The following is a 21,030-nucleotide window of genomic DNA, read 5'->3' as shown; positions in this document are numbered from 1 at the left end:
CGTCGCCGTGCTCGACCCCTCCCCGTGCGCCGCCTCGCCGAACGCGCCCCTCGCCCACGTCACCGTCGACCTCTCCGACCCCGCGGCGGCGCTCGGCCCCGCCCTCGCCGGCGTCGCGGCCGTCTTCCACGTGGACCCCACCTCCGCCGCCGACGCCGCCGGCGACGGGTCCTTCCTCTCGCTCCACCGCGTCGCGGCCGAGGGCACCAGGCGCCTCCTCGCCGCCTGCCGCGCCAGCGGCGTGCGCAGGGTCGTCTACACCGGCTCCGCCGACGCCGTCGCCGCCGCCGCGCTCGATGTGGTTGACGCCGACGAGGACTCGGTGCCGTACCCCGACAAGGTGCCTCGTGCGGGCTCTCCTCTTCGCGATCTGATCTCGGCGCCGCGCCGCCTGCTGCCTGCTTCTGCCCTGGCTTCAGGATTTTTGTTTCGGTGGTGGAGTGATCGCTGCTCTGCTTTTGGCTGTGGATGCAGTTCGGGAGCGCGGTCAGCGAGCTCAGGGCGCAGGTCGAGATGATGGTTCTGAGCGCGGATGGGAACGACGGGATGCGGACGTGCGTGCTGCGGCCCAGCAATCTGTTCGGGCCAGGCGATTCCAGTCTGGTGAGGTTCGTTGCTGGATATGCAAGGTCTCCCTTGAGCAAGGTATTCGAAGCTGCCTTTTGCTCGTTCCTGTTTTACTTCCTAAGAGCTTAGAGTCTTAAGAGTGTATTTTCATGTTGATGTGACTAGTAATGTATTTAAGGGTGCATAGATGCAATGCTGGTTATGTAGCGTGGAGTCTGGTGTAATGTGGTGAATTATGGAAGCCTTTGCTGTAGACCAGCCTTATTTTGACATGTAGAATTCTGGTTGCACTTGCGTGGTAAAAATAGAAGTTGTCAGAGAACCTATGCGTGGCTGATGCTCAACTATTATATCTCTGATTTGGTGGTCAGTAGTTCTACCAGATCTGCAACTCATGCTTGCAATTTAGAATAATGTAGCTGCAAGCCAGTCGGTTCTAACCCTATAGAGTTACAGTCCATAGCAAATCAGATGACATCTACAGTTAAAATAATTCGTCATTGGAAATGGAACCTAGTTTTTCATGCACGTTCTTTTTGACTGAAGTAATATGGATGTACCCCCTCCGTTCCTAAATATAAGCCATTTTTAGAGATTCCAATACGGACTATATATGGAGCAAAATGAGTGAATCTACACCCTAAAATATGTCTATATGGCAAATTTTAACATGGTCCCTCTTACCTCCTTTTTTTACATGTGAGGTAAGAAGGTAAGAGTCAATCAAGCCATTCATTGATGAGATCAACGGCTAAGATCTATTTTATACTCTTACCTCATGTGAAAAGAGGGGGTAAGAGGGACCATGTTAAAACTGCTCATGTCTATATACATACACATGTAGTCCATATTGAAATGAGTGAACCTAGTTTTTCATGCACTTTCTTTTTGACTGAAGTAATATGGAGGTACTCCCTCCGTTCCTAAATATAAGCCATTTTAGATATTCCAATACGGACTATATACGGAGCAAAATGAGTGAATCTACACTCTAAAATATGTCTATATACATAAGCATGTAGTCCATATTGAAATGAGTGAACCTAGTTTCTCATGCACTTTCTTTTTGACTGAACTAATGTGTATGTATGTTCATTCAAGCGTTCATCTCCTTTCAGCTTACAAAGTCTTGCTTCTTCATTTTCTGAATGGTGTTGAGAAGCCTTTGCAGGCTATGAAGTATTATCTTTCTTACACAGTGCTGTTCAGTTTGTAATAGGTAGTGGAGGTAGCAAGTGTGACTTTACGTATGTGGAAAATGTGGCACATGCCAACATTTGCGCTGAACAAGCTTTATGTTCCAATGCTGCTTCTGTTGCTGGAAAGGTACACTTCTAGTGATTTAAATGCTAGATTTGGATCATTTACTTTGCTGTGTGATCTAATCATTTGAATTTTGCAGCCTTTTTTTGTTACTAATGGTGAACCTATCGAAACATGGGAGTTTGTGTCCTGCATGATGGAAGCCATGGGCTGCCAAAGGTCTCTTTCTTGCACACATATACAAATACACTGAAGTCTATTCAATAGACTAACATGTGCAGCCCCTGTGGTTCCATTTTTAGGCCCAGAGTTAATCTTCCTGCCAAGATGTTATTGATTGCTGCCCAGTTCTCCAATATGATCCATCACAGATTGGGCTTGCAAATGTCATCGACTCCACCTCTCTATCCTGATGCAGTATACTTCTTGTCGCACACAAGAACCTTTAACATTTCCAAAGCTAGAAGGCAACTTGGGTATGCCCCAACTGTATCATTGGAGGTGAGCTAGCTTCCAAACCTCGTAGTGTTGTCAATTATGTATGTCCTTGTTTCTCAATTATGCATTTTCCTTCTTCAGAAGTATTGCTGCAGCACTTCTTTTCTCTGACAACTCAAGTGTGGACATCCAGTGTAATGTTTAGTCTGTTTATTAATGGTTAATATGTTTGCAGGATGGAATCATGAGAACTGCTGCGTCAGTTTCGGAACTACAAGATAATTTGGGTATATCTAGGAAACAAGGTTCTTGTGGATCATCGAAAGCAGATAAGCTGCTTGGGAGTGGAGTAGGTAAGATAGACTCTTTTTCAGTATCAATCTTGTTCTGCGCTTCTACTGAATGGAATGAACTACATCTCTGGAAACCTAAAAAAATCAGATAAAGATATTAGTTTTCTCTAAATGTTTTTGTTGTTGCTTACCCATCAGTTAATCAATGATAAATCCATCTTTTTTGTGTTTGTTGACTTGCTACCATTCTACTGCAGCTGCTGATATTCTCCTTTGGAGGGATGAAAAGAAAACCTTCTCATATATCACACTACTGTTTCTGCTGTTCTACTGGTTCTTTCTTTCAGACAGAACGTTTGTCTCCTCGTCTGCCAAAATTCTTCTAGTGATCTCCCTGGCTCTTTACATCCATGGTGTCCTACCTTCAAAAGTGTATGTATATTGGTTTATATTCTGTGATTCAGTTATTTTTGGTAAATTACAATTTGATGAAATTCTGAAACTGTTTATGTGGATATGCTTGAGGAATGGAGTAATAGATTAATCTGCATGTGGGTTTTCCGTTTTCCACACATTTGTACATCATACGTTTTAGTATATTACACTCAAGTATTGAACTCCTATTCCAGGTATGGTTTTACAGTAGAGAAGGTAACTCCTGATTGTTTTGAAGTATCAGACTCAACATTGAGGAATCCAATCATGTGCATGGCTTCTCTATGGAATGGAGGTATTCATAAACTGAGGGTTCTAGCAGAAGGTGATGACTGGGGTACCTTCTTAAAGGTTTGTATGCAGCCAGTTGAGAACACTGTCCTAGAAGATTTCTTTATTAATGTGCCCAATGTGGTACTCCCTCCGTCCCAAAATAAGTGTCTCAACTTTGTACTAGCTAGAGACACTTATTTTGGGACGGAGGGAGTAGTATCTTATTTCCCAGTAGTTTTGTACAATTATCTTGTTTCTCGAAGCTCTGGGTGGTAAGTTTGGGCTCCTTGATGACATCACATGCCTGGCATTTGAATTTGGTATGGCTGTGTGATTATTAACAGTGGTCGGCGAAAATTCCTGTTAGCCGCACAATTTTATTGTCCTGGATTATTTTCCTACAGTCACGTTAAGCTGTTATGCTCTATGGTTTACTTAATGCACCTTGGTTGCTGTTGAGATATATAAATAATTATTGACACAGAATATCTTGCTTGTATATGTCGCACAGTATGTTATTTGTTGAGAAATCCCAATTATGCCACCGAATAACTATGTATTTCCTCATTGTGAGGTTGACATAGTCCCAAATGTCATCATGATCTTTTAAAGAGTGCATGGAGTTGTTCTGTGGCATATAAAGAGTCGGCCCCTTATTTCTTCCATCATGTTTACTTGGTTAACTGAGTGGTAGAATTAATCATTTGTTCCATCTCAAATGGAGAATAATTCAACCCGCCACATCGACAAAATCCACCTAGCTTTTACTCGAAAAACTCAAGCATGGTTGCAAGAGCGGTACAATTGCAGGCAATTCATGTTACAGACGATTGATCCAAAGTTCCTTTCTTATATGACAGGCTGTTGCTTCCTTGTTCTGTGTCAAAGTAATGTTGCACTTCCAGTTTAGAACGCTGATTGGTCTTGGTAAGGTTTATCTTTTGCCGCTTCTTACATTGTTCTATTTTATTATCATGCTATCAGTTTAATCATCTGATTTCCTTCCCTGCCAAATGTAGCGCTGGCATCCTTGTTCATTGTCTTCATTGTCTACGAACAATGTGAGGAGGGGATTGACGCTTTAGTAGCTATGGCATCTGTCAAAATCAAATCCCTAGTGGACAAAGTTGTTAGAGATTTGCCGGCGGTTCGAAATGTGCTGGTCTCTTCGAAGGCATCGTATATTTTACAGATAATGTTGGCCATGACTCTTTGACGCTTTGTGGGCTACACTTTCTTGATTTCTGCTGCAGTTGTCCAAGGTACAATGTCACTGTTCTTGTCTGTAAAAGTGCCTGTAGTTCTTTTCAGCTGCCATTTCCTAATTGTACATGCATATATTGGTTTGTTCTTTTCAGATTCTCGCTCCAACAAGCTTCGGTGAAGTGTGAAGTCCAGCTGACTGGAATTGAGGAATGCCTGTTCATACATTGGAACATTTTGTCAATCTGTGTAGCGTGTATCTAATGTTTTCATTCAAGAACTCCAGCTCCCTGCTTAGTTGTAGCTTCTTACTCGGTACTTCAGTTTTCGTCTCCAAAAGATGTCTCGTTGATCACTGACAAAATTACAGTGCGTCCTTGAAGTGTGTCGCTGTACTGGAAAACTCACCGGTGTACACTCAGGGCCTCTTTAATTCATAGGATTCTCAAAATGCAGAAATAGAAAAGCGCAGGAATAGAGTGTCATGCCCTCTTGCACCCTATAGGATTTGGATGAGTGTTTAATAGCACAGGAGAAACAAAGGAATCTAACAAACAGGTTTGAGTGTATTGAAAATATGAAAAAATTCCTAAGGATTTAAATCCTGTGAATCAAACGACCATTGTAGGAAACAAAATCCTATGAATCAAATGGCCAATGCAGGAAAAAAAATCCTAAGAATTCAAATCATATGGAATTCCTTTGTATCAAAGGAACTCTCAAATGTGCCTCCCAAAAACATTTCCACAATTGAACAAGTTAATTTGTGGTGTACGTTGAAGAAGTTTGGTTCTGCCATGAGCCACATGGCCAATCAAACAAATTATAATCATCAGCAAGGATGGAGTTGATGATTCGAGCATGACAAAAAGAAGACAAGCACTCGCTGCACTAATTGGCATCGATGCCAGATCAGACACGGAGAATTAATCAACCGGAAATAAATCTTAGCGCCCCCACTAGAGATGCCCTGATGTGTTGCCGAGCACCACCAGGTTCTTGAGCAGGACCAAAACCTCGATACACAACTACCTGAGGCTGAAACAGACAAAGCTAATTTGCCCATGGTTCATTTAATACTGACTCAGGATGTGGCCAACCAGGTATTAAATGCCCAGCAAGCAGTGGCGGAGCCAGAAAAATCAAATTGGGAGGGCCAAACGTTGCTAAACCTTGTTTGAAAGGGCCGGATCATTAAAATGCATTGTTTTAACAGCAAAAAAGTCAATGTTTACACTAGTATTAGGCCTAAACCAGTGACATTAGGGGGGCCAGGGCCCATGCTGGTCCCCCTGTCTCCGCCACTGCCAGCAAGCTGTTAACCATAGCCCGCCGCAAGCATGTCTTTGGAGAATGATCGCTTTACAGGGCAGTACGTGACTCCCCGTGCGATAGGGGTGGCAACTAATCAAATCGATAAGACCAAAAAGAGCCACCTTTTGACTAAGGCTTTAATGACACTGCATTTGTCTGCTGAGTACTAGACGCTGACGTGTGGAGCCTAGAGAGACAACCATAACCAATACATTTCTCAACTAAAAATACACAGGATTTAGGCGACCATTTGCATGCGTATCCTCACAAGCCCCAAGCAAGTACATGGGGCAGGGATACCAAATTGCTATTTGTATCTTGTACTTAAGAGGATGATTGCGGGACCCCCGAACTCTATATAAGGGGAGGATCACAGCTATTAGAAGGGCTGAATCCAAAGAACCGGCGAGTTAGCTTTTAGAGAAGAACCAGAAAGAAGAAAGAGAAGGGTGCTCGGGACAGCAGACACCCCCCCCCTCCCCAAGCACTACCCAGACTGGTAGTGAGCTTTCAGCTCAACCTTGTAGTTCATCTTCTCGTCAACACACAAAAGGCAGGAGTAGGGTATTACCTATGGGTGGTTTGAACCTGGGTAACAGCTTGTGTCATAGTTCATAGGAAGCTTGGGAAACATGTGAGTGTTTTAGCCTCTGGCCAAACAACTAAAAGGGGGTCTCCCTGATCCTGACATCGACGATCGCACATCGACACCTGGCGTGCCAAGTAGGGGGCTAAGGCCCCAATTTCTTTTGTTTCTTTGACAGTTCCATCACCATCTTCACTGATGGCGTTGGGAGAACACTCTCCAGCCAATTCGGGCACTCTCACGGCACATCATGATTGGCATATCCCAATCTTAGGGGCTAACGATGACGGGAGGCCAGCCCTCCGTGGGCAGACGTCGTCAGCCACACCGTCGACCGGATATTGATGGCCCTTCCCCATCAAATGTGCTCCATGCGGCGCACACTCTCCTTCGATCCCACCTGCCTAGGTGGAAGAATGGTCTCCTTTAGTCCCGTGGCAAAAGGAGTTCGCTGACTTGGTGGACACATCGCCCCCCCCTAGCGGTCAGCCGGTCGCGGGTTATCTTGAGGTATGAGTGCAAGCCACACGGTATCATCTCCACCACCAGCAAGCCTTTCGCATGGAGGTACGGGGGAACGCTGACCGCGCTCTTGTGTCATTGTAACCACATATCTTCCCATGCGACCAGTAGTCTTCGTAGCGTACTTGAAGATATGCGTCGAGGTTACAAATATGGGGTAGGCCCAAGTATACAAATGGCCCACCAGAAGACCATAGCCCATCAAAGATACGACCCAGAAGATTATGGGCCAGGAGACAACATCGTGAACCCATCACGGAAACAGGAGGGAGGGGCTCGGAGAGGACTAAGTCCATATAGTCGGATCATGAGCTGCTTGATAGGCAAGACTCGACAACCGGTCAAAGAAGATGATGGAAGCAGTCACCTAGACCAGTAGTCGACAGCTACCTAGGATACCTCCCGACCATGATGAGCTTAAAGGCAACAATTACCCAACGGTTGAGTAATGTAGTTAAATACAGAAGTTACCAACAGTAATTGTCAGGAAACAGTCACCCACACTTAAGGCCACGAATTGCATTAATCCATCCCATTACGTACCCTCTCCTCGCCACACTATATAAGTCGGGAGGGGAGCACCAGGCTGAGGGTTGAACATTCACACCTTGTACCACTGGTACAACGAGCTGCTATACAAACGATTTTTAACTTCTGTCCGCGATGAAGTTTTAAACCGTTGCCTTGCCTATGTGTGCGATAGGTGGGTCCTTTTCACATCCTAGAAACCGTCGAGGATAGGTCCTTCAGTCACACACGCTAGGTAAAATGAGCTCGTGTGCAATTGGGCGAGTCATCACATACAATTATACATGCCCAATCATTTCCATTCGTATGTACATCCCACACAGAGAATCCCAGACAAACGTCTCCGTTCGTATGTACATCTCACACAGTGATTCCCAGACAAACGTCTCGGTTCATATGTACATCCCACACAGTGAAATCCAGACAAATATTTCCGTTCATATGTACATTCCATACAGTGAATCCCAGACAAAGGTTTCTATTCGTATGCATATCCTACACAATGAATCTCATACAAACATTTTCGTTCATATCTACATCACACACAGTTTTCTGTATAGCCTTGTTTGTGATAGGTGTAACGGTCACATACGCTCTGTCTCCGTCAATCGTTTGCGCTGTTCAAGTATATCACACATGATTCGATCAAGAAAATTGTATGACATTGGGCTATACATCACACACACACTTTTACTGCTAGAACCGTTTGTAAAGTTCCATGACCCATTTAGAAGGTTTATTAGTTTACCATTAATAATTCCAGTATTAAGCAAATTTACATTTCATATCAAATAACTGTTTGCCAATTTCATAACAGGCACTTATATATATTTTAACATCACAGTACGATAGCTACATAAAAACAACACAATATAACATATAGCTAGTTCACCTTCATAACCACAGTATTAAAATAATATATTCATTTTTCTAATCGACTGATGCAGGTTCAGCCAAGTTCGTCACCCGCCGCCGCCACCCTCTTCCACGGGATTCCCCGATACAATCCATCCACTCCACCCAACCGACCTGACCACCTCCCTTGTTTTCAGCTCCAGCCTCACTGGTAGAAAAAGAGGCTTCCGTCCAGCCCCATTAGTCGCGAAACTGTAGGAACCGCGACTAATGAAGTCTTTAGTCGCGGTTCGGCAGACGAACCGCGACCAAAGGCCTGGGCCCAGGGCGCTCGGTGGCCAGCTGGTGCACGTGAGGGGCTTTAGTCGCGGTTGGCCAGGCCAACCGCGACTAAAGGTGCGCAAAGGCCTTTAGTCGCGGTTGGCCAGGCCAACCGCGACTAAAGCTCCTCCCCTATATATACCAGTTCAGCACGCTCACTTAGCCATTTGGTGCCACTTCTCTTCACAAGCTTCACAAGGGGGTGTAGGTTTGCTTTTGGTTCCTCTTATGCACACAAGGTGTTTGATGAAATGCCCTAAGAGGGTGAAACAAACATGATATGAAGTGTTGGAGCCACACTTGAGGTTCCTCATTTATTTTTTCCTTCTCGATCGCGGTTAGCAACTTGAACCTTTCATGCATGTGTGTCATTGATAAAATATGCATGTGTGCAGTTCATTGTTTAATTTATATTGTTTGTAGCTAGTTAGTTTAACAAATGCATGATGGTTAATTATATATTTTATATTATAATAATGCAGATGAATCGGCAATGGATGTACGGTAACCGACTCTCCGGCGAGTTCACTACGGGTTTGAAAGATTTCCTCGTAGTGGCTAATGCGAACAAGCAGGGGGGTTTTGTTATCTGTCCATGTGTTATCTGTAAGAATCAGAAGGGTTACTCTTCCTCAAGAGATGTTCACATGCATCTGCTTCGGCACGGTTTCATGCCAAGCTATAATTGTTGGACCAAGCATGGAGAAAGAGGGGTTATAATGGAAGAAGATGAAGAAGGGGATGATTTCATCGATGAAAGATATCTTGCTCATTTCGGTGATACTTTCATGGAGGATGCTGAAGGTGAAGGGGAAGGTGAAGAAGAGGCACGTGATGATCCCGTTGATGATCTTGGTCGGACCATTGCTGATGCACGGAGACGCTGCGAAACTGAAAAGGAGAGGGAGAATTTGGATCGCATGTTAGAGGATCACAGAAAGGCGCTGTACCCCGGATGCGATGATGGTCTGAAAAAGCTGGGCTGCACACTGGATTTGCTGAAATGGAAGGCAGAGGCAGGTGTAGCAGACTCGGCATTTGAAAACTTGCTGAAAATGTTGAAGAATATGTTTCCAAAGGATAACGAGTTGCCCGCCAGTACGTACGAAGCAAAGAAGGTTGTCTGCCCTCTAGGTTTAGAGGTTCTGAAGATACATGCATGCATCAACGACTGCATCCTCTACCGCGGTGAATACGAGAATTTGAATGAATGCCCGGTATGCACTGCATTGCGTTATAAGATCAGAGGCGATGACCCTGGTGACGATGTTGAGGGCCAGAAACCCAGGAAGAGGGTTCCCGCCAAGGTGATGTGGTATGCTCCTATAATACCACGGTTGAAACGTCTGTTCAGGAACAAAGAGCATGCCAAGTTGTTGCGATGGCACAAATAGGACCGTAAGTCGGACGGGGAGTTGAGACACACCGTAGATGGAACGCAATGGAGAAAGATCGACAGATGGTTCAAAGATTTTGCAGCTGACGCAAGGAACATAAGATTTGCTCTAAGTACGGATGGCATGAATCCTTTTGGCGAGCAGAGCTCCAGCCATAGCACCTGGCCCGTGACTCTATGCATCTACAACCTTCCTCCTTGGTTGTGCATGAAGCGGAAGTTCATTATGATGCCAGTGCTCATCCAAGGTCCGAAGCAACCCGGCAACGACATCGATGTGTACCTAAGGCCATTAGTTGATGAACTTTTACAGCTGTGGGGTGGTGTCCGTGTGTGGGATGAGCACAAACAAGAGGAATTTGACCTACGAGCGTTGCTTTTCGTAACCATCAACGATTGGCCTGCTCTTAGTAACCTTTCGGGACTGTCAAATAAGGGATACAATGCATGCACGCACTGCTTACATGAGACTGAAAGTGTACATTTGCCAAATTGTAAGAAGAACGTGTACCTTGGGCATTGTCGATTTCTTCCGAAAATTCATCCAGTAAGAAAGAAAGGCAAGCATTACAACGGCAAGGCAGATCACCGGCCGAAGCCTGCGGAACGCACTGGTGCTGAGGTATTTGATATGGTCAAGGATTTGAAAGTCATCTTTGGAAAGGGTCCTGGCGGACAATCAGTTCCGAAGGGAGCTGACGGGCACGCAGCCATGTGGAAGAAGAAATCTATATTCTGGGAGCTAGAATATTGGAAAGTCCTAGAAGTCCGCTCTGCAATCGACGTGATGCACATTACGAAGAATATTTGCGTGAACCTCCTAAGCTTCTTGGGCGTGTATGGGAAGACAAATGATACAAAGGAAGCACGGCAGGACCAGCAACGTTTGAAAGACCCTGATGACCGGCATCCGGAATGGTTTCAAGGTCGTGCCAGCTACGCTCTGACCAAAGAAGAGAAGGTCATCTTTTTTGAATGCCTGAGCAGTATGAAGGTCCCGTCTGGATTCTCGTCCAATATAAAGGGAATAATAAACATGGCGGAGAAAAAGTTCCAAAACCTGAAGTCTCACGACTGCCACGTGATTATGACGCAATTGCTTCCGATTGCTTTGAGGGGGCTCCTGCCGGAAAATGTTCGAGTAGCCATTGTGAAGCTATGTGCATTCCTCAATGCAATCTCTCAGAAGGTAATCAATCCAGAAGTTCTACCACGGTTACAGGACGATGTGATCCAATGTCTTGTCAGTTTCGAGTTGGTGTTCCCGCCATCCTTCTTCAATATTATGACGCACCTCCTGGTTCACCTAGTCGAAGAGATTTTCGTTCTCGGTCCTGTATTTCTACACAATATGTTCCCCTTCGAGAGGTTCATGGGAGTATTAAAGAAATATGTTCGTAACCGTGCTAGGCCAGAAGGAAGCATCGCCAAGGGCTATGGAAATGAGGAGGTAATTGAGTTTTGTGTTGACTTTGTTCCTGACCTTAAGCCGATTGGTCTTCCTCGATCGCGGCACGAGGGGAGACTAAGTGGAAAAGGCACGATCGGAAGGAAATCAACGATATGTATGGACGGCCATTCTCTGACTGAAGCACACCACACTGTACTGACCAATTCCAGCTTGGTGGCTCCGTACTTTGAGAAACACAAGAATATTTTACGCTCGGACAACCTGGGGAAGCCTGAATCATTGATTAGGAAGGCCCACATGGAGACTTTCGGCAGTTGGTTGAGAAAACATTTAATGAATGACAATGATGTTGTAGATCAGCTGTACATGTTGGCCAAGACACCATCTTCGACTATAACGACTTTCCAAGGGTACGAGATAAATGGGAATACATTTTACACGATCGCCCAAGATAAAAAGAGTACCAACCAAAACAGTGGTGTCCGCTTTGATGCAGCAACCGAGAATGGGCAAAAGGTCACATATTATGGTTACATAGAGGAGATATGGGAACTTGACTATGGACCCTCCTTTAAGGTCCCTTTGTTCCGGTGCAAATGGTTCAAGCTAACAGGAGGTGGGGTAAAGGTGGACCAGCAATACGGAATGACAATGGTGGATTTCAACAATCTTGGTTACCTTGACGAACCATTCGTCCTAGCGAAAGATGTCGCTCAGGTTTTCTATGTGAAGGACATGAGTAGCAAACCGAGGAAACGGAAAGATAAGAAAACGATCAGTGCATCATGCGATGATCCAAAGCGCCACATTGTTCTTTCAGGGAAAAGAAACATCGTGGGAGTGGAGGACAAGACAGACATGTCAGAAGATTATAATATGTTTGCTGAAATTCCGCCCTTCAAAGTGAACACCGACCCAAGCATTAAGTTAAATGATGAGGATGCTCCATGGATACGGCACAATCGTAAGCAAGCAGGGACACAAGGGAAGAAATGATGTGTAATAATTTATTGTATCAAACCTTTTGTCAAACCTTCGGCCGGATCGTCGAAACAATCGAGTACGTCGTCAAAGCGTGGCGCAACCAAGACGATGAAACAAGGAGAAACATGCACCATCGAGGTTGTCGACAGTGCAACCGGCAGGCCGCTGGAGCCCCGCAAGAACGCCACCAAGTTTGTCAGCCAATGCGGAGCCATTGTTAGAGACAACGTCTCGATCACCGTCCAGGAGTGGAATGAGCCAAAGAAGGCACGAATTGATGGTTTCACTTTTGTCGATAAGAGAACAAAAAAAGATTGCTTCAAGAAGCTTATGGAACATTTCGTTCTACCTCCGGAATACAACAAATTCGATGAGGAGGGTAACAAGATTGAGGAAAACAAGGAGAGGAGGAGGCTAGTCAAACAGTTCGCTCTTCATAAGATGGCCGACGCATTCTGGAAATTCAAGCAAAATCTAGCCCATGACTTTGTCAAGCAGAACAAGACTCCGGATTTCAAAGGACAATATGAGAAACTGAAAGATGATTGGCCAGAATTTGTGAAGCAAAAGAAATCGGAGCAGTTCATTCAAATATCGAAAAAAAATAAGGAAAATGCGGCTAAGAAGGAGTACAATCATGTTATGGGGCCAGGAGGGTATCGCCTTTGGGAGCCTAGGTGGGAGAAGATGGAGAACGAGCTGAGGGCGCGAGGAATCCGTCCAGGTACGGAGGGATGGGACCCAAGGGCCAAAAGCTGGTGGTACGGGCATGGGGGAACGCTGAACCCGGAGACAGGGGAGTGTGTTTACCGGGGCAAATTAATTAAACCCACCCAAGCCCTTATTAACGCAATGAGGGATGCTCAACAGGGGAAGATCAAGTTCAACAGAGAGAACGACGCGCTGACAAAAGCCCTCGGGAATCCTGAACATGGAGGACGTGTACGAGGCATGGGGCACATTCCGTGGAAAATAGGGTTCCCCCAGAGCGATGACCCGTACGGTTACAGAAGCCGTAAGAGAAAGATGGATCGGGAAGCAGATGTTGTGGCGCGGTTGGCATCGGAAATGGATGTGATGAAGAAAACCATGAGTGTACTAGTAGCCGAAAGAGATGCAGCTCGGGTGCAGCATGAAGATCATCCAGCGGATCTCGGAAGCCAGCAGCGGAGAAGCAGCATGGCTTCCACGGAGGCCCCACCGGCTGGTGCAGATGCACCGACGATCGAAATTACTGCACCGGAGCCTCTGGTGGTCCAAATTACTGCACCGGAGCCTCTGGTGGTCGAAATTACTTCACCGGAGCATCCTCGCTACCCCGTGGACGATATAAAGGAGATGAAAGAATGTCATCTGTATTATCCTATCGGGAACATGTCCATGAAGGTAGCCATCGGCAGTGCTTTACCATGTTTACCTGGAGCACTCCACCACAACAACCCCATTCAAGATGGCTATGCTCGTGTCACGGTGGAGGACATAGTCCAAGGGTTTGAGGACCTGGAGATTGACATTGCTACACCTGAAGGGGAGAAAAGACTTGGAGATGTCAAGCGCCATTTCATTCTATGGCAAAAGAAGTTTATCAAGTTTCCAGGCGAGGCGCCAAGGACAACAAGTCCACCCCCCTACGGTGGTGGTGGTGGCGGTGGCGGTGGTGGTGGTGGTGGTGGTGGTGGCGGTTCACCTACCCCTCCGTCACGTCAGCCGACGCCGCCCCCCAGTCCACAACGTCCGGCGGGTGATCAGCCGCCGCCCCCCAGTCCTCGTCCGGCGGGTGATCAGACGCCGCCCCCCAATCCACCTCCGGCAAAGAAGCAGAAGCAGTCCTGGATTATTAACCCGGACCCTTATGTACCTAAGACCACAAAGGTACCGGAGCCATCACTGAAGCCTCTCCCCACAAGGCCTTGGGAACGTAGTGCCGAGGAAGTCGACGCGGCCGTGGCTGCTGATTTGGAGAAATGGAAGGCGGACTGCAAGAAGAAAAGAGAGCCCGAGCCCAAGCCAGTATTTTCTGATGAGCAAAAGAAGTGGGCTAAGTCATTTTTGAGCACACCGTCCCAAGCCGCGAAGAATCTGCCTAACGACTATGCACGTGAACTTCGCAGGCAGGCACTCATGTTCAAGGAGAACAAAGAGCGGGAGAAGGCCGAAAGTAAAAAAAGCGGGAAACAAGTTGCCCAGCTCGGGGAACAAAGTAAACAATCGATTGCCCCGCTTATAGTGGAAGCCTTCTGTCCGGATGCCCCCGAGATCATACAAGCTGCGGCAGCACAGGGATTGACTGTAACGAGTGCCAGAGAACAAGCGGCCAACTTAGGTATTACTCTTCGTGAACTGTTAGGCCTTGATGAGGCGCCAGTGAAGGAGGTAGTAATTACATGTCAAGAATGGGCCTCTCGTCGAGCCTGCGCAGGAAAAGGATCTACCTCCACAAATGAAAGGTCTGCTGAAATGGTACAAGGGTTACATAAAAAATAAAAACGTCAAAGAATATATTTATGCGGAAGTTAGACATGAGCATCACTTCAAACATTACTATGTACAAATTGAACTGAGTGAATTGTTCCAGCTTTTCAATCTGCGCGAGCTCGATAAATCTATCATCAGTTGCTATGTTCTGTAAGTGATTTATTAATTTCTACCCCATCTCGTTCATATTGCCTGCACTATATATATGTCCTAACTATATTGTTGTGTCCGCTATTATACATGCAGAATGAAGATTAAGGAATGCAGAGTAAGGAACATCCATGATGTTGGGTTCATTGACCCACACATCGTTAATGGACATGTGTTGGAGCGTCACCCCGCCGACGTGGAGGCAGACCTGTGGCACTTTCTTACAAAGCAGGAACTCAAAAGTGATATTCTATTTCCTTACCATTTTGAGTGAGTGTTTCTGTCTTGAGCACATTCTCTTTTGTTTACTCCATGCATGGTATGTGGCCGGCTAATCGATGAGTTATGCATGACGTACTGTGCATGTATCGTGTCCGCAGGTTCCACTGGATTCTGCTAGTAATTAAAGTTAACACCTCAGAATGTCTCGTCCACGACTCTGTGAATATGGATCCAAAGCTTTGGGGCGGCATGAGAAGAATGCTGCAGAAGTAATTATTTTCATTCATTTGCGCTCTATATCGATCGGCCTATTTCATTCATTTCCTAATATCAAGTAACTAATTAATAACTCTCTTGTTCATTTAATTTTCTTTGCCTCGTAGGGTTTGGAGACGGTTCGTAGATACAAAGGTCGGTGAATTCAAAAAAGAGCTAGAATTCAAAATGTTAAAGGCTAAGAATGCTGGGGATATTCAGCCACCGGAGACCAATCTATGTGGATACTATGTCTGTGAGATGATCCGGAGATACACCTCTGAGCGGGTTCCGAGTGATACCAATGCTCAGAGGAATAACCTCCGGTGGATGCTTAGTCCAGAAGCTCGCTTCCGACCACTTCAAGAGGAACTAGCTGGATGGTTCAGCAGGGAAGTCCTCCATCCTAAAGGAGAACACTATTACGAGGACGTAGAACTTTATATGCATTAAATCATGTATGGAAACTTGTTCAAAATTGTATATGGTCATCCGATGATATTGAATATATATTGTATATTCCTCTTGAATTCTTTTTGGTTCTAATTTCAAATTTATTTGAAATTGTACATTCATATGCATGTATGTAGTACCGTAGAATATATGAAACTCCTTCAAAATTAAAATAAAGCACAAAAGAAATAAAACAATACAAATTAAACAGAAAACAGGTTTAGGGGGGAGTGCTAAAACCCTAAACCTGCGGCGGCCTTTAGTCGCGGTTGGCCAGAAGAACCGCGACTAAAGGTCCTCCGCCCCGACGGCCACCTGGCGCCCACGTGGACGGGCCTTTAGTCGCGGTTCTTAAGCAACCGCGACTAAAGGGGGGGGGTCTTTAGTCGCGCCCGTTCGGTCACGGTTGCGCAGCCGCGACTAATGGCAGTTGCGAACCGCGACCAAAGGCCCTTTTTCCACCAGTGCCTCCACCTCTCCCTCCAGACCCAGCCACCACTCTCTCCATTCCTTCATCGGGATCTCGACCCGCAGCCAACCACCTCCCCCATCGATCCATCCATCCATCGATTCGAGCCAGCAGCCGCTCGAGAGCCCCCTGGCTCGCCTCCATCCTCGGGCGCGAGAGGAGCTCTCCCGAGGTTCCCGAGCTGCCCTCCGCCTCGATCCGCCGGTGCCCGACCCCGGGGCCTCGCGCTGATGGCCGCCGGCCACTCAAGCAGCAGCAACAGACCACAGCGCCCCTCTCCTCCATTCTTCCCTTCTCTTCCTCCCTGCCTCTCTCTCTCACCTCGTCTCCCTGCGGGAACGGAGTGCCGACGTCCCGCCATGGATGACGCCATGGTTGCCGAGCTCCTCCACCTGCACCACGACGCCCTCCTCCTGCGGCATATGGCTCCCACAGGTGAGCACCTCGAGCCACCCGCGCCCCGTTCTTCCTTCCTTCCTTTTCCCCGTCGCTCATCTCTCTCTGTCTCGAACGCACAGGAGCTCCCATGCCTATGCCTCGACCCCGCCGTCCTCACCAAGTCCAGCACCACTCACCGCCGTCCTGTTCGTCTTCCAGCCGCGCCGCGTCGAGCTCTGTCGCGCCAAGTCCCATCTTGCCGCCATGGCCTGCGCCGCGCCCTCTGCATTCTGTAGCGCCATGGCCCCTGCTCCGATCGAACCGGCCACGGCGTTGACCGCGCCTTCCTCGCCCGCGTCGGCCACGTCCAGCGCCAAGACTCGCCGCGGCCTTTTTTTCTCTATGAGAAACACCCGTAACTTTATTCATGCTCGTAACAATTACAGAGTTTATTCATGCTGGTAACAATTACAGGTACACTTATTTGAATTACAAAGTAACTCTTATGACTAAAAATTACAATAAAATCTCTTGAAAACACCTTATTCATGACGTCAATCTTTGCTCGAAGAAATACTCCAAAGACTTCAGTAAAAAGGCTGTAATTTGACTGAAGCAATGATATTGTCACTCTTCCACCACATGAACATTATCAATAATGGCTTTTGAAAACGTTTTGAGTCACCCATCCAAAGAGATGGAAAGCCTTGATCCATGTACGTACTTGGACTGGGGATGATCCCTTAGAAGTGCGGCCCGTTGAATCACTGTATCTTCACCATATTGTCAATAAAAGATTTCACCTCCACAAAGAACCAGACCAACAAAAAAGGTTGACACAACAATATAAACTCATCAGATTTGAATAATCAGATTTGAGAGGACAAAAAACTCTCTAACCCCATGGCATCGTAAAAGAATGAGTGAAAATTTGTTCTCACAAAACTATGATAATCACTAGACAATGATGAAGAATATAAAAGTCTTGAAAATATGAGGTCACCTCTCCCTCTCAGCGCCAAGATGGCAGCTAAAGGCGAGTGGATCTAAATTTCTCAGACGACGGCAGCGGCGCAAGAAATCCTAATTGAAGACGTATCTTGCGTAGCTAGGTGCATAGACTCGCTACGGCCTTGGCCTGCTGCCACCTGCCCCGCCTGGTCTCCTCCCACGACTGGGCCCGAGCCCATGGAGATCCCTCTCTCCTTGTTTGTTGGGCCTGGCCCAGCAGGCGCAGTCTGTTGTCATCGTCCCGAGCGCCATATTTCTATCAATCGCTCATCTCCTATTCAGCCTGTAGCCAGATTTGGACCGAATATGTTTTTTCCCGTCTGCATCTGTCTATTATTCAGAAAAACTGCATATTTACAGATTGGACCTCGAAGTTCATGCATTTAATAACCAATTAATCGTGCATCGGATTAAAACAAACTATATATGTAAAATGCTTGGAATTTTGTGTATGCTAATAATATCTAACTTTCATCCATGATAAAAATGTCTAAAATTGCTGTTTGCATTAATTTGCATAGATGACTTATTAAAATAGTTTATTTCATAACTAAATAATTGTAGCTCCGAATTAAATAAACTTTATATGTAAATGGGATAAAAAAATGTGTAGATTAACATGGTGCACTTATATTTTCTGTTTATCAACAGTAAAATTGTGTCTTAGAACAGTACCAAATTCGAAATTGCATATGGGGATTTCCGGAATTGTTATTTGTTGTTTCCGGCCTCATTTAAAATTGCCTAGATAGGTAGATTAATTATGCTTCACCTCTTTTCATGATTAACAACATTTAAATTTGTCATGTTCGGGAGTGAACTAAATAATTGAACGTGGAGTTTCATCAATATACAACTCGTTGCATATTGAGCTTCCTTTAATGTGTAGTGATTGTTTGTGCACTTTGCCATGCCATGAATCATTAAACCGAACATGCATCATACTTGGTTATACATCATGCCATGATTATGTTATAGTTGTTTACCGCGTTGTTTGCTTCTTTCCGGTTGTGCTTCTTCTCGATAGTTCCCAGTAACGTTGCGAGTGCGAGGATTCGTTCGAGTACACGTGTTCATCTAGTTCACCGACTTGATCTTCTTCCGAGCGGGATTTCAGGCAATATGATCATTACCTTGGATATCATTATTATCTTTGCTTGCTAGTTGTCTCGATAATATCACTATGTCTCGCTACCTACCACTTGTTTGTCAACCTCGCAAATTGCTATAAAACAACCTCTAACCCCCACCATCCCAACTAACGTTGTTTATCAATATTACTGCTTTGCTCAGCCCCTCTTATTGTGTTGCTAGTTGCAGGTGTAGTGCAGGTTGTCCATGTTGGGACATGGATATTATGGGATATCACAATATCTCTCTATTTAATTAATGCATCTATATATTTGGTAAAGGGTGAAAGGCTCGGCCTTTTGCTTGTTGTTTTCTTCCACTCTTACCGCCCTAGTTTCCGTCATACCGGTGTTATGTTCCTTGATGAGCGCTTCTAACACATGTGGGGTATTATGCCCCCCGTGACCAATCGCTTAGGATAGAACTCTTCCAGCAAGGCCCAAATTTGGTTTAAATTTTTTCCAACATAATAATACTGATAAATAACTAATTTGCATAGGAGGTCATGTCTCCGAGGATTATTTTAATTCCATATAATACAAGTGGGCCAGTGCTGATGGTGTTGGTCCAAAATAGAGTGGTGTGCGGCTTTCCCCGGGGCAACTCGTGTCTCAGTTGATGTATGTTGCGCTCATCCGATCGTGGCTTGAGACGAGATACGCGTGGCTCCTATCAGGTTGTCGGCACATCAGGAGGTCTTACCAGTTTAGTTTTACCTTTGACGCGAGGCTTGTCAACCAAGATTCCTTATTGTAAGCAGCGTGTTATCATGGTGTGAAGATGTTCCATCAGATGCGTGTATATATAACACACAACATTAATATAATTAGGGTAGCTAGATTAAAGTTCACGCAGTACACACGATCGAACAAAGCACACTATATATAAGGGGGATAATAAAGCCCTAGATAGCTAACACTATATAGCTAGCTAGGGCAACATAACATGAACTCTGCATTTTCACCAACAACTTCACCATCGTTTTCCACCTGGGCCTTCACCGTCGGCATCTTCACTCCACGTGCTCCTCCTAGCCTAGATAATAGGGGAGAGTGTGCATGCGGTCTTCGGCGGGGAAGATGCTCTCGATGCCGGTGAAGATGTTGTAGGTCGTGAATGCAATGAACTCACAGACACACCAACACACCTTGTCGAGGAGGTAATAGGCGTCGAAGCGATTACTGAAGTGAGCGAGGAGCGCAGTCAGCGGTGAGCTGGCGTTGGGATGCATCTCCTCGAGGCGGAACATGATCGGCGAGCCCGCTGGGAGGTGGGCAAAGCTAGCACAGAGGAACTGCTCGGCCAGCTCCCTAGCACCCCGCCACCTCAAGATTGCCTACACGCGAAGTGTGGTCTCCACTAGACGTCAGCGGGGTAACACCACTGCAACACGGTGGGTGGCAGGCGGAAAGTGGGCACATAGTATTGTATCTTCGATTTGATCTTTCTCGGGCTAATTTGGTGAAGAGAAGAGAAGGGCATTACAGATGGAAGAGTGTGTTAGAAGAGGTCCATGGGGCGGGGTGGTTTAAATAGCCGTGTTGCTACAATGAAATGAGGCGCGTTGATCTGTATGCATGCATGCCCTTGACCTTGACCTGCATGTATGCGCGCGTGTGGGGGCGCGTCATCAGTAATGCCCTTGCTTTAGGGTTTCACACTGAAAAAGAGGCCATGCATCGAAGCGAGGCGCTTTGATTGGTATACGCGGGCGTGGCCAGCGAGCTGCTCCCCTGAGTTAATGCGGCGGTGGCGTGGCCAGCAGCTGTCCACGGAGGCGGCATGGCTAGCAGCTGTCTTCGGCGGAGCTATGCCCAATAGTTCTCTGCGGCGGCGCGTGGCCAACAGCTGTCCGCGTCGGTGCCAAGCCATGGCCAGCAGCACTGAATCCTGGCGGCGTGCATGCATGTAGGTCAAGGTCAAAGATGCCCCCACGCATAGCAGACTAAATCATTGAACCAAGGCCCACCCGTCCTTGCACAACCCGACTCCAACAACGAGCGAAAAAAATTTCCGATGCAGCCCCACTTGTCAGCCATTAATGGTAAAACCATTGACCCAATTGTCGTGGTTCTAAGTCTGACAGTAGAATGGGGG

General features: G+C 46.3%; 1 protein-coding gene across 1 annotated transcript; it reads left to right on the top strand.

Moving 5' to 3' along the window:
• Position 1: 1 nt before the first annotated feature.
• Positions 2-4,943, top strand: LOC119299834 (3beta-hydroxysteroid-dehydrogenase/decarboxylase-like; the record flags this gene model as incomplete). The annotated part of the gene is made up of 11 exons (XM_037576981.1): positions 2-340; positions 475-645; positions 1,777-1,893; positions 1,970-2,049; positions 2,133-2,331; positions 2,504-2,621; positions 2,819-2,993; positions 3,191-3,347; positions 4,130-4,196; positions 4,289-4,531; positions 4,628-4,943. Coding segments are annotated over 10 exons (1,620 nt in total), but the record flags the coding sequence as incomplete, so codon positions are not given.
• Between the last annotated feature and the right edge of the window lie 16,087 nt (positions 4,944-21,030).

The sequence above is a fragment of the Triticum dicoccoides genome, chromosome 5A (genome assembly GCF_002162155.2).
Source record: "Triticum dicoccoides isolate Atlit2015 ecotype Zavitan chromosome 5A, WEW_v2.0, whole genome shotgun sequence".
In the NCBI taxonomy this organism is placed as follows: domain Eukaryota; kingdom Viridiplantae; phylum Streptophyta; class Magnoliopsida; order Poales; family Poaceae; genus Triticum; species Triticum dicoccoides.
The sequence above is the reverse complement of the archived record's forward strand: the minus strand, read 5'-3'. Positions and strand labels throughout refer to the sequence as shown.